This window comes from Ctenocephalides felis, unplaced genomic scaffold (genome assembly GCF_003426905.1).
Source record: "Ctenocephalides felis isolate EL2017-DRISC unplaced genomic scaffold, ASM342690v1 CF-g0.4_SCAFFOLD_00845, whole genome shotgun sequence".
In the NCBI taxonomy this organism is placed as follows: domain Eukaryota; kingdom Metazoa; phylum Arthropoda; class Insecta; order Siphonaptera; family Pulicidae; genus Ctenocephalides; species Ctenocephalides felis.
Genome location: NW_020536999.1, coordinates 34,324,768 through 34,342,131, shown reverse-complemented (window position 1 = coordinate 34,342,131; position 17,364 = coordinate 34,324,768). Strand labels below are relative to the sequence as shown.

Here is a 17,364-nt window from a genome sequence, read left to right as displayed (position 1 = left end):
TATAAGTAATTTATGTTTCAAGGTTATAACGACTGATCTTCCCATGCTTGCACCTCGTCCCATACTGGAACCTCTGCATCAGCACCTTTGGCTGCTGGAATTTGTGCCTTGCCTTAGAAGCAAATAGAGATCTTACGTGGAGAGATATGCAGCATATAGGTAAGTTCACGTATTTATATAAAAAATTATTCTCAATAAATTTTCATAATCAACATTTTCTTTTCAAATTTATTTTAAATTTATTTATATTAGTTCTTACGTTTATATTATTTGCAGTTGTGCGCACTGCTAAACCTGCCAATTTGAAATCAGACGATTGGGCAACTAATGGAGTTGGCCGTAATGTAAGTCACTCCTTTGGTTATGGGTTAATGGATGCAGCAGCAATGGTGAAATTAGCCAGAACGTGGAAAACAGTACCCGAACAAAGGAGGTGTGAAGTATCTGCTCCACATATAGACAAGTAAGCAGATTTCTAAATCATCAGTAAAAATTTGTGTAATATATACAATGAATTTATAATATATTATTTTTAGGTTGATTCCTCCAAAGAGCAAAGTAATTCTGCAATTGCCTGTGTCTCTTTGTCAAGGAGTAAATTCTTTTAGAGCATGTTCAAGCTAAAATTCATTGCAAGCATCGCGACGAGGCGACATTCAGATACATCTCACGAGTCCCGGGGGCACTCGTGTCACTCTACTAGCTGCTAGGTGATAAAATGCTGACGATCATAATTTATTACATTACTTTATCTGCATGTACTTTATTTCTTTTAATGGCATTGTATAAAACTCTCAGTTTAATGCTACATAATGGTATACTCAATATAAAAGTTAAATATCATGTACTTTCGAAAGTATTCAGGTTTGTTTTATACTAATTTTAATGTTATAATTTAGGCAAAATGATGCTTCACGATCAGGATTCAGTAATTGGCCTTTTATGTCCGTCCATACATGGGGAGAATCACCTCAAGGTCTATGGCATTTAGAAGTTCACAACGAAGGCCGATATATGGGTTAGTAATAAATTAGTAATAAATAAATTATAAAGTAATTATAATAATTGTCATGAAAGGTTTCTAACTGTTAATATCTAATACATCAGTATCACTTTAATATTACTAATACTAAATAATTTTTATTCTTATGCTTACTAACAATTTCGGGATCATTCTGGATATTAGGCCGAGCGACTGTCCATACCTGGTCGCTGATATTTTATGGAACCGCTATCCCGGCTCATACCAACGATCCCATTCAAATTCGACCTCCAAATATTACATTTCCTATACAAAATCCTAACTCTTTCATACCTAACACTAATCAAAAGCAAAATTCTCCACAAAATAAAAACAATCGTAAAAATCAAAATGGCATGGCATCGACTTATCAAGTCGTTAATCAGCCCAGAAAAAATAAAAACTCAAAAAATTCTCATAGAAACTCGGGTAAAAATTCTCAAAAACAGACGACGGCTAAACCTGTTTCGAGTTTCAAAGATTTAGTTTACAAAACAACTGATAAGTTCAATTCAAATTCATATTTTTATGTAACGAGTAGCATGTTTGTTAATTCAACAACGCAATTGCCGAATAGAGGGTTTAAAGACACCGAGTCTAAATTTTATACGAACAATCAGAAAAAAGATAATCCAGCTAGCAAAACTTTAAGACCAAAACAAGCTAAAAACTGCTCCAACTGATGAAGCTGTCGATCATTCTATGAATATTAAAAATACTGTCCCTACTACGACGCCGATATCTTACGATAGAGTAATCCATTTTGGAAATAATAATCCATTGACATTAGAAGAAGATCATAAACTGCCGTCCATTTTAAAACAATACCCTAAAATTCAAAGAATTTTTCCTGTGTTTTCTGGTATTAAACCTTCCAGGGAATTTCCATATACACCTGATTCAATGACTCGTCCTGGTTCCTCTGATCACTCGTTTAGCAGAGAGCAATAATAATGAAAGGGGTATATTTATTTATAACTTGGTAGAATAGTTTGATTTAATTTATATTCACCAGATTATAATTTTTTATTGATTCTGTTAATTATGCTTTTCGATAAATAAATTTTTTATTTATATTTTTTGCATGACGTTTGACTAATAATCAAAATATAGCATTTATAATTATTATAACAAATTGCTATCTTTTATTATTTGGTATTTTAATGCTTTATCATTTGTTATCGTGTTACTACGTTATTCATATTCATAAATCTTTATTTTTTAGCCAAATTGACGCAATGGGATCTCCTATTCCACGGGACACAAGAGCCGCCACAAGAGAGTGACGTTGAATTCAGCAAGGATTCGAAATTTAAAGATTCAAAATCTGTTCAATATTCTGCGAACGGCGGATCAAATTATCCCGATGGATTGGAACATAACTCTTTAGAAACTGACACCGCCAGTGGGCAATGGAGGGATTTACATCATGTAAGTACTGGAAATATGATAAAGTATGTAACTTTATATTAAAGAGTAAAAAAAAATGGTAGAAAATTTTTTTTTATTTTCAGAGGCTATTCATAAAAATAATATTGCCCTAGCGCGTTGTTAAATTTTCATTCGGGTACTTCTTTTTTGAATTCTGTTTATAGTCGTTCGCGTATTTGATAGAAATAATAATAAAATAAGTAAAAATAAAATAATAAATAATAATAAATAATTAAGTAAATAGATAATATTAAATTTTTCTTTCTTAATATAGGATTAATATTAATTATGAAAAATATAAAGCAGGTCCTGGTGTATATAATGCGATGTACCATTAAAATATTTATATTTTTGCACTCACTAAATCTTTTTTGTCGTCTCACTTAGTATAGGGCTAATGTTTACATTCGAATTCTAATTTATATCTTCACGACTTTTAAAGTTATTCTGAATTGTTTCATGCCAAAATTGGAAAAAGTATGCGGATGTTAGTCGAAATTTGAACTTTCTTTTTTCTATTCAAAAGCCAGTTGATGAATCTCGATAAGAACTCGTTGTGCACAACGATCGGCAGAGCTTTTTCTTTATAATTTGCGGATAAGTCCAAAAAAAATGGTCAAAGATTGTGCCAAAAGTCCAGAATCGGTTTTAAAATTGTTGAATCGCACTGATAAGTTTTTGGCAAAGATTATACAGACAGTTTTTTGTCGATTTCAATGAAAATATCATAAGCTTACATAAGGTGGTTTAATTATAAAAATTAATCAAAGTTTGGAACTAGCTGTAAGTGGAATTCTGTCTTAAAGCAATTAAGGCATCGTGCCTTAAGACAAATTGCTGGAACTTTCCGTACCGCAATTCAAAATTCGAGTAATTAAAATAATCAATAATAATCAATAAAAGTTGATCAATGATTTAAAACTTTTAATAGAATTTTGAACCATATTAAATCATTCTATCTCAAATCATTCATTTTGAAATATTTTGGAAATTCTGAACTTTTTTTCAAAGCAATCATACTGCTTTAACTGCATAATGACGAAATATCGAAGCGCCGTCTAACGCGTAAACATTGATACGGAACCTATAACAAAATTTATACTTATTGTTAAAATCTCTATAAAATATCTAATTATTTGATGTGCATATGTCTAATGTTTATTTTTGACCGCCAAATGGCTCATTTTTTTACTTTTTCCTCCATATTTCTGAAGTCGTTGCACCTGCCTTTGCCAAAAACTAATCAGCACGTCTTCTTATCAATACGAAACGAATGTTTTTTGAATTATTCAAATCGCTTCATCCGTGTTCCCGAAATCGTCGACGAAAATTTGTATCCGCACACACACGCACACACACGCACACACACATACTTCCATTTTTTCTAAGGTATGCCAAAATGTTCAGAAACCTCTGAAACGTAAAGATATATAAAAATTTTCATTTTCGATTTTTTGCGACTACTATAATTGCCCTACGGGAAGTTAATAATGCACGCCACCCATAAGATTTCTTAGCAATTAGGTCGATTATTTACAGATCTTGAGAAGTTCTTTGCAACTTCCTTTCGTGCTTATAAGCGAAAATGACATCTACACCTGCTTTTCGTGCCACTAATTGTAGAATATCATTTTATTGTTCTAAATTATATTAAAACCCAGTAAACACCGTGTGATTTGAGCGACGGTAGCAATCTGAAATCCACAGTGCCTTCAGCGCGTGTAACACCCATGCCGGATTTTACTGGGAACAATCATATGTGAACATTTCGTCTCGTATTCAGAATTGTTCCTGGTGACTTCATTCAGTCTTGACATTTATTTATTTCTATTGATTTTTAAATATCATTTGTTTTCAGGTACGCGAAGGCCACATAGATGTCCAGCGCACCGCCTCGGACGACGTCACCAGCTCCGCCTGCATCAGCTACAACGACAATCACAACTGTCTAGGTTTGTTAATATTTGCGTTAGCATCGCTTTACTTCTCTCACTTCCTGTACACGTCTTCTACTGCTATTGTCTCAAATCACTTCCCAATCGATTCTGCAAACCCACGGCCAACTGAACATCAACCAAATCGTCGTGGTAATAAAAGACAAACAACTAGCCAAATTTTGAACAAAGATTTAAACGATGAACCAGAAGTGAGAAACACTTGGAAAAGTTCGTATAGTTTAATAAAAAAGCCGCTTTTAGCAAATACTTCGGACTGCGGGCTTAATATATTAATTCAAGAAGATTTAAATAGTTAATAGTTAAAATAATTTTTAGTACTTCAGAAATGAACTATTTAATATGAATATCAAAATAGAATCACACTTTTAACTCTTCAAACAATACTTAATCTTTAAATACTTAGTATAATATTAATAATATAAATTACCTCAACTACTAATATTTTACTCATCATTTCTGTTCTAATATATTTTATACCGGAGCATATGTATCTCAAAAATCAAATTGACCAAAAATGGTGTTATTAGCCCAATGTTTTTAATCATGTAGTTACTTGTACATAACATCGAATTAGGTATTAAAATAATTCAAAAGAAATTTTGTTGTGTTCAAGGACGACTAGTGCCAAATCAATTTAGGTATATAGAGACTATAAATATATATGATAAAATTTATCTGTACATTTCTTGTACAGATTTACTTCTAATGTTCCAATTACTATTTATATACATCATTTATAAATAATATATAATATAACTAACTCATGCTATTAGTTACGCTATAAATTGTATAACTTTCTAATTTAATTCCTTTGTCATAGATAATTTGCACTTTGTATATAGAACTATTTTTGTGAATTTTAGGCTACTAACTTTGGTTCTGCATGAGCATTATTTGGTAAACGAATTGTAAATTTCTATAAAATTTCCGAAAATTCTATTTATTTATTTCAAAACCTACACTAAACTTTTGGGTGGTATATAAAGCAATATTAATTATTCTTATGATGTATTCAACTTCAATGGAAACCATATTGGTTATCTATAACGTATTTGGTATTTAATTATAAATTATAATGCCATGTTTATTTCTTTGTAAGCTAAATTTAACAAAGTTTTGTCGAGCTATATGAAGTGCAATTTAGACAATTTTATTTTAAATCTATATCATTTTCTCATTTTTGTGTAAAATCTTTCGGTTCAATATTATTTATTAAAATGCAATAAAGGCTAGAGAATAAAGGAGAGAGCTTGATTTACATACAAGCTTTTCCTTTTAAGTTTTAAACAAAACGCTGAAAACTTTTGCCGCGTTTGAGTGCTGCCGAGATCGTCGGAAATAAAGCATTTCGTACTTTGGTATTTATTAATGTTAATGAAACGCAGAACATTTACGATTTTTCCGAAACTAATTTAAAAAATTGTTACAGTTTTTGTGAATTTCCTAGGATATTTTTCAATATATTTTTTCGTCAAGCTAAAGGATGTCATACGATCATTATGCTATATTTTTATATTTTAGCAGCATTCACGTCGCTAAAGATTTTAGAAAATTTGTTTAGGTTTAGAGAAAGGCACGTACAAAAATCACTCTTTTTCCAACAACTGTGAGATGAAGTTTTTTTATTTTCTAAGATATCATGTAATTGTCATAAATATTCTAAGCACAGAATACTGAACATTTCAACAGGTTTATTTTCGCTAATAGTAATTAATGACCATTTTTTAATTTTTCTCAATCATGTATTTGATTTAAAATGTATCTTCGTGACTAACTTATGAATTAACTAAATTTGAATTAACAAATTTCTTGCAGCCATATTTTTAATTCTTTGGTGATGAAGATTCCAAAAGAATCGCTTATTGCATTTACAAAATAAAGACTTAAATATTTTATTTTTCCACTATAATTCTTTTAGGCCTTGTACAAAATGTACATGTGCAATATCATGAAATTTTAACCTCTTTTTTATAATACTTTGCAATAAGAAATTTTCAATTGTTATTTGTTTTGTTGTTAATCATAAGTACAAATCAACTATGATTTAAGTGTTGTATTATTGTGATAACATGTATGTATGATTTTAATTGTAAATATGTTTCGTGTTGACATTTATGATTAGACAGTAACTAATGTAATTATATTATACTTAATGTGATAATTTTTTAACCGTGTACAATAGAATAACAGGTTAATAAGTTACTCATAAAAATAAGGCCGTGACAACGCAGTGGCGCACAGCCGTTTATTTCAACTTATCGCTGTGATGTATTTTCCCCAAAATATCGAGAAATGTATATAAATAATATTTAAATCGAACTAATTGTCGACGATATCTTTGTAAATAAAACTATTACTAATTATCCTTTATCGACATGTGACGAAATGATCGACTTCGCGCCACTTTGTCTGTTGCACATTTATAAATATATCGCTAATGAAAACATATTCTAAAAGTGCGATTTTGTATGTACATAATAGTTGTATAAATCTGAATCATTGAATATGTAAGATCCATTGTGTTGGCAGTGCAGTTTTAATATTGCTAATTATATTACTTTTTAAATTAGGTAGCATTACTATTAAATATTTATATATGGCTATTATAAATTTAACAACAAAACATATTATGAAAAAATAAAATATGATTTGTTTTCATATGACCAATTGTTTTGTTTACTTCATCCCATCCTGAGGACATACTCTAATCAGCGAAGTTACAAAGAAGAAATACATCATGAGTATAGTTCTTTTGCTATTTAACAATTAGCTTATGGTGTTGGTAATAATAATCTTTATTTTAGAAATATTTTAGGTGATGGGATATTTTAGTTGCCTGATGCAATATGACTGATATCATATAGCCACAGCTCATACAAAAGGTAGCTTGGTGAGTGAAATATTTTCTAACATTTTAGACTTTATTATGAAAATAATACTGGTTCTTTGCTAACTCTTTCTTCTCTAGTTACTTCAACAATCAATCAATAAAAATATGCAAAATTTTTGTGAGACAGAACTTTTTCTTAGAAACTCAACTTTATGCTATTATATATATACTAAGATATAACTATATCATTCTTTTCTATTTTTCAGTACTTGAGGTATTAATCATTTATTCAGTTTAGTTTAATCAAGGTAGTCAAATGAAATTAATTTTATTCTAGAGGCAATTTTAGACTTTTCTATTATAAATATTTACTCAAGTATAATTTATGCATGAAATAATGGAATATTTTTTTCTGAAGCTGAGAAAAACTAATTTTTAATCTTCATCATATAAAATTCAATATGTCAGAAAAGGTAAATCACCACTCAGCAATAATGGGCATGCACTTTATAAAATATTTTAAAATTTCTTTTGCTAGTATGGAATTCATATTTCTAATTTATCTGTTGTACATTTACAGAATGCATGCCGGATACATATTTATTTGAAGGACATTGTTATACAAATTGTCCTGCAAAAAGTTTTCTATCAGCCAAACCTACTTGGTTACCAGCTACAAGAAATCACAATAAAAAGCACTTGCTAGAAAACTTGTGGTCTTCTCTGGCGGCTCGAAATGGCCATAGAGTTCAAAGACAAGTAGAAGAAATAAATCGAAATTCGGATATGATGGTGTGTCTTCACTGCCATTATTCCTGCTTGACTTGCAGGGGACCAAATGATCATGAGTGCTCAACTTGCAACGAGGATGCTGTCCTCACAAATAAAACTAACAATGAAAATTTTTGTTACCCTTTAACTATCATGCCTCAAATCCAAGATTCAGCATGGTTTTATCGTTTATACGTAACACTAATTGTAGTTATAAGTATAATTTTAGGTGTTATAGCTTGCTCAGGTTTAGTGTATATTTTGAATAAGTGCATTAATAAAATATTATATTTGGTAAGGTCTAGCAAAGGTCAAAAGTATGATAAAGTTGCCTCTCAAGATGTAACATCAGCTCAAATTGATATGGCAGATGATAATCTGAATTCTGTTGATGAAAGCGAAAACGAATTTTGATGATATATGTATATTTTAATATTATTGGTCTCTAAGATTATTTCTGAAAAATACATAGATATACAAGTTAAAAAAAAGTATGTGATAAGTGGCTTGACTACAAGAATTCCAATAATATAATAGTGAGGGATAAATGCCTTAGAGGGCTGTTACGTGTGTGAAAATTCTATCCCAATATTTTTTCACAACTATAAATTTTATAAAACTAAAAATGTATCTCATTAGTTTGTATGAACGAGATTCGAATGATAATCATAAATGTTGAAACTAGTATTTATATATTAATTTATATTTTGGTGTAATAAGATGTATCACTTTCATAATAGTGATATATTTATGTGATCCATAGGCCTTTTTTATAACTAAATATTGTAAGATTTTATTTAATGTAATTTTTATTTTTGATACAATTACTACAATTATTTTTTGTTTATAAATGGTAATGGTCTAGCCATTACCATTGAAAGTGGAATGGATGTTGACATATATCTGTTTTCATAACATTTGAATAAATAATGATACATTTTAATTTGCACCATATAGCATTTCATCAAAGTACTTTTATTGTTTATTATGTTGTAAGTATTCATTAAGTGCCAAAGATTTCAAAGTATACAGAATATCATGTATCATATTGTGCGCTTTATCATATTTATCTACAGTTTTATTTAATTTGAAGCTCGTCAATTGATGTAAATAATAAAATGCTATGTTTATATAAAAAGTAAATAAAGTAAAATTAAGATCGATATTAATGACTATTGTCCTCATATTTGTGGTAATAAGTAATACAGTCATAATAATTGAAATTGAAATGATGTAATATATATTATAAATGATGTAATTGAGAGTGATTAATAGGGACAACTGAGGACATTCATATTGCGACATTAGAGGTGAAATTTTTAGATCGTCGCAAGACGGACAGAAGCAAAAGCATTTGCCAAATATGTTTTCATCAATCAAGAAGGAAAGTTAGAGATTCGAAGGCAATCAGATGACTCGCCGGACAGCTTCCGGGAAACCAAAGCTTTTGGGCTCCGGGGGAAGTATGGTTGTAAAGCTTATGTTAAAAGAATTGACGGAAGGGCAATACAAGAAGTGGAGCCTGCAGCTTTATTTGACTAAACATGGGAAACCTTACCAGGTCCAGACACCGGAAGGATTGACAGATACACATGTATTGGTTTCAATTTGAATTGATCCAAATGATGTATTTTATTTAAACACGGTTTATTGAAACAATTCTTAACAAGTTTTCATGATTGCTATATGATGCTAGACTTAGAGCGATAAGATATAAAAAAAAACAGCTAATTCCCTCTTACAATTATTTTTCTGTTGCTGCTAATAACAAAGACTTTTTATCACTAATATTTACATAAAATAATTTCAAATTTCAAATTAAAAAAGTATATAAATACATATTTATTTTAACTTTAAACACTACTGCCACCAAGTTGCGTCGAATTAAAACGTCAAAAATAAGTGTGAAGTTGAACTGATGCTGCCATCTGTCAAAAAAGAATCTCATTTGTTCATATGATATGAAGGTTTGAATGTTGGTAGTCCTCTACATCTTTCTTTCACGACGACCATGTTTTCAGAGATGTTTGTGTTGTCATAAATATTGTTAAAACTAATATATATAATTGTTAATAAGTTTAGATAATTAAAATACAAAATGCGTATTGAAACGTGCTATTTTTGTTCTTCAAGAATATACCCAGGACATGGTATACAATTTGTCAGAAACGATTGTAAAGTAAGTCTTGATGTGATATAAACCACATGGCTTATAGTATTTCACAATAACATGTCATATCCATCTATTAAATTGATATACAACTTATTAGTAATTTGATATGCAACTTAAATATTGATATACAACTTAAAGTAATTTATTGCATTTTCAAAAAACTATACTACTCAAATTTGATATAACCTCACAATTATTGACAGATTTCTCAAGCCTGTGGTTTGAACTATTATTACCTGAATTGTATTATATCCACTTAAATTAATTTATTACCTATATTAGATTTTCAGGTTTTGTCGTTCAAAATGTCATGCTGCATTCAAAAAGAAAAAGAATCCTCGTAAAACTAAATGGACAAAAGCATTCAGAAAAACAGCCGGCAAAGAATTGGCTGTTGATCCATCATTTGAATTTGAAAGACGAAGAAATATTCCAGTTAAATACGACAGACAATTATGGACGAAGACTGTAGAAGCCATGAAGAAAATTGAAAGTATTAAACAAAGAAGACAAAATAATCATATTATGCAGAGGCTCAGGAAAGGCAGAGAACAAGAAATTCTCAGGGATGTTAAAGAGGTAAATGAAGTTCTTTTTTATCTAGAATAGTTCTTTGAATTCTTTGAAGAGATAGTCAAATGACTATAGTTTAATGTTTTGATGGTAAACATACCAATATCAACTAATGTTTAAATATAGTTTACACGAACAGTTTTTCGATTGAAAAATGTATGGGGATTTAAAGGTTTTTTAAATGCATCCTTCTAATCATTGTTTCTTGTTTCTTTCCAATTATCATGAAATATGATCAAATTAATATTATTACAAACAATAGAAAAATGTGTTTTAACAACATATTGTTACATATTTCAAGTAATTTGGTTACATGATTGAACTGAACTCATTACTTGGGATGAACGCACACCGATTTTTTAAATAAACTCTCAATTGTGGTTATTCGGAATCATTACAAAATGTGATTAAATTTAAATTGTTAATACTCCAGCAAAATATCTGTGTAGAATGTATTTTCAAGAAATTTGATATCACAGAATTTGTGTTCAAAATGGCACATGAATGGAATTTTTGGAATCAAGATAATAAAACAAAAACAAAGTTTTACTAGCTCAATATGACCAATTTGTAAATTCAGGTTCAAAGAGATCTCAGTCTCATCAGATCTCCTGCAGCTGGATTACGTGAAAGAAGACAGAAAGAAGAACAAGAGATGGAAACAGAATCTGAATTCATTGAAGCGATTGATTCTAAAGGTCGTGTTGTGCTCGAGAAACCAATTGTTGAAGAAGCCATGGAAGATGATCTTGAAGTTATACAAGACTGTGGAGAAGTTACTCTATAACAATATTAATATTTATGTGCAACATAAAGCATTAAAACTAAAATTAATTTGCTGATATTTTATTTGTTACATGCAAATATAATTGAAAATATTTCATTTATTAAACAATAATATTCTATATTCAAATCAAAATTATTTCCCTGGCAATTTTATTATCCTAATTACATTTTAGGTATGACCAGGCAATATAGGAAAAGTAAATGAAGGAATAATTTATGCAGATTCAAATTTATTTGGTTCTTTGTTGTTCTAACAATTTACGCAACTTGGGCAGCATCTTGTTATAAATGTGATACATAGCATTACGATCAGTTAATTTGAAGCCATGCTCAACACTAGTGTTATTTGAGAATTCTATTAAGTTATCATTAATAGTTTCTTCGATAGATTCATGCCTTTCATTGGCCCAATTTTGAGACTTTTTAGTTTTATGATTTTTGTTGCGCCAGCTCTTGTTATCTTCAGAGTTATCTTCACTCTCCCAATTTTTTTTTGTATGAGACTTTTTGTCAAAATATTGGGTTTCAATAATTGAGTCGTCATCATTTTTTCGAACAGTGATACGGTCCTTACCATTCTTTGATATTTCTTGCTCAATGAAGATATTTCTAACAGAACTTTGCGACTCTTTTTCAGGTGAATTTTGACTATGCTTAGTTAGTCTATAATTGATGGTATGAATGTTTGGCAAATCGAGACGGATTTTAATAGGTGCTACTTCATCGGTATTTTTCAATGAGGTTCTTTGAATTTTATTTTGCTCTGAACTAGTTTCAGACGATACTACATCATCTTTTTCTTTCGAGGCTTCTTGGGATAAGGTGTTATTGGCTTTAGTCCAGTTGGATCTTTCTTCAGAATCGAAAAGTTCTGAACCATTTTCATTTAATTTTAGAGCACCGCAGTTATCTATATTTTTATAAAAATCGGGATTCAGCTGTTGGATGCGAGCATCGATCGGAGTAGCGTATGGAACCTGAGTTTAATTAATTAAAAATATTTAATAAGTCCATGGGATTAACTAAATTTATATATTGCATATTGTCTATACCTGACAATCCCCGCAAAAGCGGTAGACATTATCATAAAATGTGGTAAAGATCGCAGTTTTCAAATCAGAGCAGCTTACATTGCAAGGATCAATCATTTGGAATATTTGGCGTCCGCATCTGTAGATATGTAATGTAATAAAATAATTAACCAACAATATTTTTGGCTAAAAGTGTATTAATATTTGACTATATTTTTCGGTGATTATTATTTGTATGATAATATTATTCTTTCTGTGAATTCAGGTTTCTTTCATGAATTAATATCTTCCTAAATCTATGACGTATTTATAAGCATGGTAGCATTGTTTATATGAAAGATACTACCATTTGAGTTCAGGTCTATTTTCTTTTATTTATTTTTCTATTGGCTTTGTAAGAGTTCAGGTCTATGATTCATAAAATATTTGGAAATTATATAATATCTAAATGATTCAAGTCATAACACGTTATTCTATAAATCTTCATAAAGTAAATTTCCATATAAAGTAATCGAATAGTGTAGCTATTCAAATAAGAAATAAATTTTAGTAATTGTAGTTATTATTCCCTAAAGTTATGTTAGTGCTTTGTGAAATAAATATTGAACATTATGTTGTGAGCAGCTGCAGTGAATACAATTATAAAGTCGGATTTTTGTCTGAATCAAATATCAAAAAGGTTAGTGGATTTTTAGTTAAGCATTAAATTGATGCCAATTTCTACTCATAATCAATGAGCTTGTGTCATTAACATGTAAAAACATGTATTTTTATTTCCTTTCAAATTAAAAAAAATATGTCAAGCGATAGAATTACCTGTTCACGACTAGAATATAATCGCGTTCAGTTCTAAGCGCTCCAGTAATGTTATGAACAAGATTAGACAAAACTGTTACGTTGCCGGCGGCTTGTCTCAATAATTCAGTTCTTTGTCGATGGCCAACTTGATCTTCTTGGAGAGAATTCAATATTACAAAATTCATTTGGAAATATCTTGTATCCCATAACTGGTTATTGAGGGAGTTGAGCCTTAAATTGAAGGAAACACATTTTATTCAGGCGATCAAAAAATATTACCATTTATTATAACTTACATTTCGGCTTTCTTAATACAAGCATCGGAAGATGCATTCAGCATAGCCAAGATCGTAATATTGCCTTGAAAGTCGATAATTGGCTCTTCGGTGGTATCATTGCGGTTTACAAGAGTTGCGATGTCCTTGCAAGCACCAATAGCTTCTTGGCCGTTTGCTAAAGTTGCGGCCAGAAGAAAGGATAATAACCACATACGCCACATTTTTTCTAGAAATATTATTAATCTTAATCTACATGTTAAAATTATAGAACCTTGCCAGTTCTAAATGTTTTGTGACATGAAATAAACTCTTTCTAAATTACCTATTCCAAATGGTCCTCTTCTTATCAAAGAGATCCGTTGCTAACCAGACCAACTTTCGAGTTTACCAGTTTGATTAAAACTGATTTAAATTCAAGAAGTCAGCGTGGCAAAAGTTCAAAAGAACACTAATTGCAACAAACTTATCTCTCACGAGCAGCTACTTCAGCATAAATTTTACTTGCGTTTTTGATTCAGGATGTTATTTTAAGAATGATATCACGCGATTAAAATAATATATGCGAAATACTGACATGAACATATATTTATGAAATAATAATATAATGGTCATTTATTTAATTTAATTTACGATATATTTAGGTTTTTTGGCTCCTCGTTAAAATATATGCATCCAAATACTATATTTAATATTATGTATAATATATATTTAACATAGTGCACGTTTCGAGACCCATATTTGTCTTTAATCAGTTAAAATATGAACAAAAACATTAATAATAACAATTTCCAGCGGAAAATAAACACCATTAAACAGTTTATGATATTATTTTGTATATTTCTTACTTCTTTTTTATACGTGTGTGTAAGCTTTTATTAAATGTACAAAATCTGATATTTATATAATTTTGATGTACATAAACAGCAGGCGTATTAATTTACCGGTTTTGAATATGATAGTCCTCTAATAGTTATATATGAACTTCGAATAAATCCTACATAATGCTTTTTAATTATATTTATGATTAATAATAAATCATTTCAAAGCCACTATCAAAATACTACATATAAGAAAACATATATTAAAAAAAATTCTAAAAAATTTGCTAAATTATAAATTGTATATATCCACAACCTAAACTTATCAATTATCATAAGCAGTGGCGTCGGAACCGCGTGGGCTGTGTGGGCTTGAGCCCACCCATGAATTTTGATGGGGAGCTCAAAAAAAAAAAACGAGACCACTGGCTATCTATCTAAAAAAAAGCGAGCCCACCCATCAAAAATTTGGTTCCGACGCCACTGATCATTAGTTATATTTATATTTTATCAGAGCTGCATTTGCAATAGCATTTCTTAAAACCTTCATTCGGCAATAATATAATAATGAATTGGTATCTTTCTAGTTTCTAGAGATCTACTTGAGACTGCTTATTGATGTTGAGTTTGATCTACATTAGATTAGTTATGTAACTAGTCAAAGTCATTTGATTGTTATGTAAATCGTGATTATTATTGTTAATTTTGTACCTCATAGTACAAATGTACCGATTATCTCGCCGTGTAGTTTCTTTCAATCTCATCTCTAATTTTGCTCAATCACGAGTTAATTTAAATAAATCTGCAATTAAATATCGACTCTTTTTATTATGTTTTCAAATGCTATTCGACATGTTCAGCATCGCTGGGCTTTCAGGCCTTAAATAAAGCGCGAAGTAATTACCCACACGAGTAGCTATTCAATTTTATTTAACACGACCACGCGCTCGCATACGCGCGCGCTTCCACTTACAAGCTATGAAGCTCGATCACACTACATTCAACAAAACATCAACCCAACAGAAACACATTATGTTCAGAACCGCATTAGAAGACCCTGAAATAATTGATTTTGTTCAATTTAATCATTCCTAATATTCTTAACATAGGGAGTGAACTAACTGAATTAGATTTCAGAGTAAAAATGAGAAAAAACGCATCAAACAGATGGTCAATTACTGTTCCCTTGACCACTATTTGTAAATTGTTGTTCCAATGACCACTACCCAAGGAAAGCTTAATGTTTTTGCGAAAAAATCCGATTTGCTAATTTTATGTTTTTCCGAAGTTTCGACCGATTCGGAATCGAACGAAACCAAATTTGGAAAAAGTATGTGTGTGCGTGAGCCGATGTTTTCTCTAAAATGGCTAGACAGATATAGAAAAATTATTTGAAGATATTATTTATCATTATTAGAAATTATTTTGTCATTCGTTATAACTCGATAAGGAATTCTTAGTGTTTATCAGTCTGCGCGATGATCGGCCGAGCCGCTCCTTTGTAATTAGTAGAAAAGTTTAAATTTGAATCTTATATTTGATTTGAAAATATTAAGGCCTACGATAAGCCGTTGAATTATAAAAATTTATCAAACTTAAGAATTTCGCGGTAAGCTTGAGTAATTCTAATCAGAATCTATGATAAAGCATAGGTACATTCTCTTTTATAGGTAGCTACTGACTACAGTTGACGTTCTCACTTAAATCAAATACAATTACAAATTTTTCATCTATTTCGTGTTTATTGATTAGGTTGATTATGTATACGTATCAGGAAGTTCATGCAACTTGCCTTAAGGCACTTCTTACGCTTACGACTACAGTTTGTGTTAAACATTCGAAGTGAACACATCGATTGCGTAACAAAATAAACACGTTAAAAATCCAGGCTTGCCTGGTATACATTTATAATAAAACAGTTATTTTAATAACTATATAATGGAGTGTGTTAAACCGAAAAACACACTTCTATTTAATTTCAAAGTAATTGAAGGAATAATTTCGCCATTAACTGCTCATTTGTGGTTAAAAGGAATTTTAAATAGTATTTATGAAGATGTCAGCTGTATATACGGAATATCCATGGAAAATAAGATATTAAATGTGAAATTTAATAATGAGAAAATTATAAATAAAATTAAAAGTAAATATGAAACTAATATAAAATTTAAGTCCGATAAAAATCAGTGTTATGAAATTGAATATAGTGAACCTAGGGAACCGCCACAGTGGATAAAATTGTTAAATGTACAATGGGAGACATCGGAAGAACAAATAAGGAAAATAATGTCAGAGTACGGCAAAATATTAAAGTACCAAGAAGATATATGGACAGGAGAAGGCATTATAAACTGCTACACTGGAAATAGAACCTTATTAATAGAAGTAACAAAAGAAATTCCAAACATGATTAAAGTGAATGGAAAAAACACAACAATAATAATTAGAGGACAACCAAGGAAATGTTTTAAATGTGGAGAAACAAGCCACGTGAAAAAAGAATGTACAATGAACTCAAAAATAGGAGAAAGATTAAAAGATTTAGGGAAAAATAAACCAATAGTGAATAATAATGAAGAAAACATAATAGATAAAATTGTTGTTACCCAAAAGGAAAAAAATGATCAAATTAGAAAAAATGAAGAAGAAATAAATAATAAAAAAGAAGAAAAAATAATAATTATAAAAAACAAAGAAAGTTCTAATTATATGACTGAATATAAAAAAACAAAACAAAAAGAAGAAAAAGGAAAACAAAGCATAAATGAAACAGAAAAAACGCCTATCAGTAATAAAAAAATTAAAATAACAACCCCAAATACAGAGGAAGTAATGAAGGATATAATTGAAAACATGGATATAAATACACCAATTCTTCAATGAATTGTATTCTACA

At 29.9% G+C, this 17,364-nt stretch overlaps 3 protein-coding genes across 3 annotated transcripts; 2 read left to right on the top strand and 1 right to left on the bottom strand.

Moving 5' to 3' along the window:
- Positions 1-633: 633 nt before the first annotated feature.
- LOC113363228 (furin-like protease 1) lies at positions 634-8,669 on the top strand. The gene is made up of 5 exons (XM_026605714.1): positions 634-710; positions 900-1,018; positions 2,247-2,452; positions 4,311-4,404; positions 7,821-8,669. The coding sequence occupies exons 2-5, from the start codon at positions 943-945 to the stop codon at positions 8,423-8,425; spliced, it is 981 nt and encodes a 326-aa protein (XP_026461499.1). The 5' UTR covers positions 634-710; positions 900-942; the 3' UTR covers positions 8,426-8,669.
- Positions 8,670-10,010: 1,341 nt separating this feature from the next.
- LOC113373158 (probable ribosome biogenesis protein RLP24) lies at positions 10,011-11,559 on the top strand. The gene is made up of 3 exons (XM_026613475.1): positions 10,011-10,190; positions 10,467-10,763; positions 11,338-11,559. Exons 1-3 carry the CDS (start codon positions 10,110-10,112, stop codon positions 11,542-11,544), a joined length of 585 nt encoding a protein of 194 aa, XP_026469260.1. The 5' UTR covers positions 10,011-10,109; the 3' UTR covers positions 11,545-11,559.
- A 214-nt stretch (positions 11,560-11,773) lies between these two features.
- Positions 11,774-13,871, bottom strand: LOC113382770. The gene is made up of 4 exons (XM_026621003.1): positions 13,669-13,871; positions 13,391-13,603; positions 12,596-12,713; positions 11,774-12,520 (listed from the first exon to the last, which is right to left on the bottom strand). The coding sequence occupies exons 1-4, from the start codon at positions 13,869-13,871 to the stop codon at positions 11,774-11,776; spliced, it is 1,281 nt and encodes a 426-aa protein (XP_026476788.1).
- Positions 13,872-17,364: the final 3,493 nt, after the last annotated feature.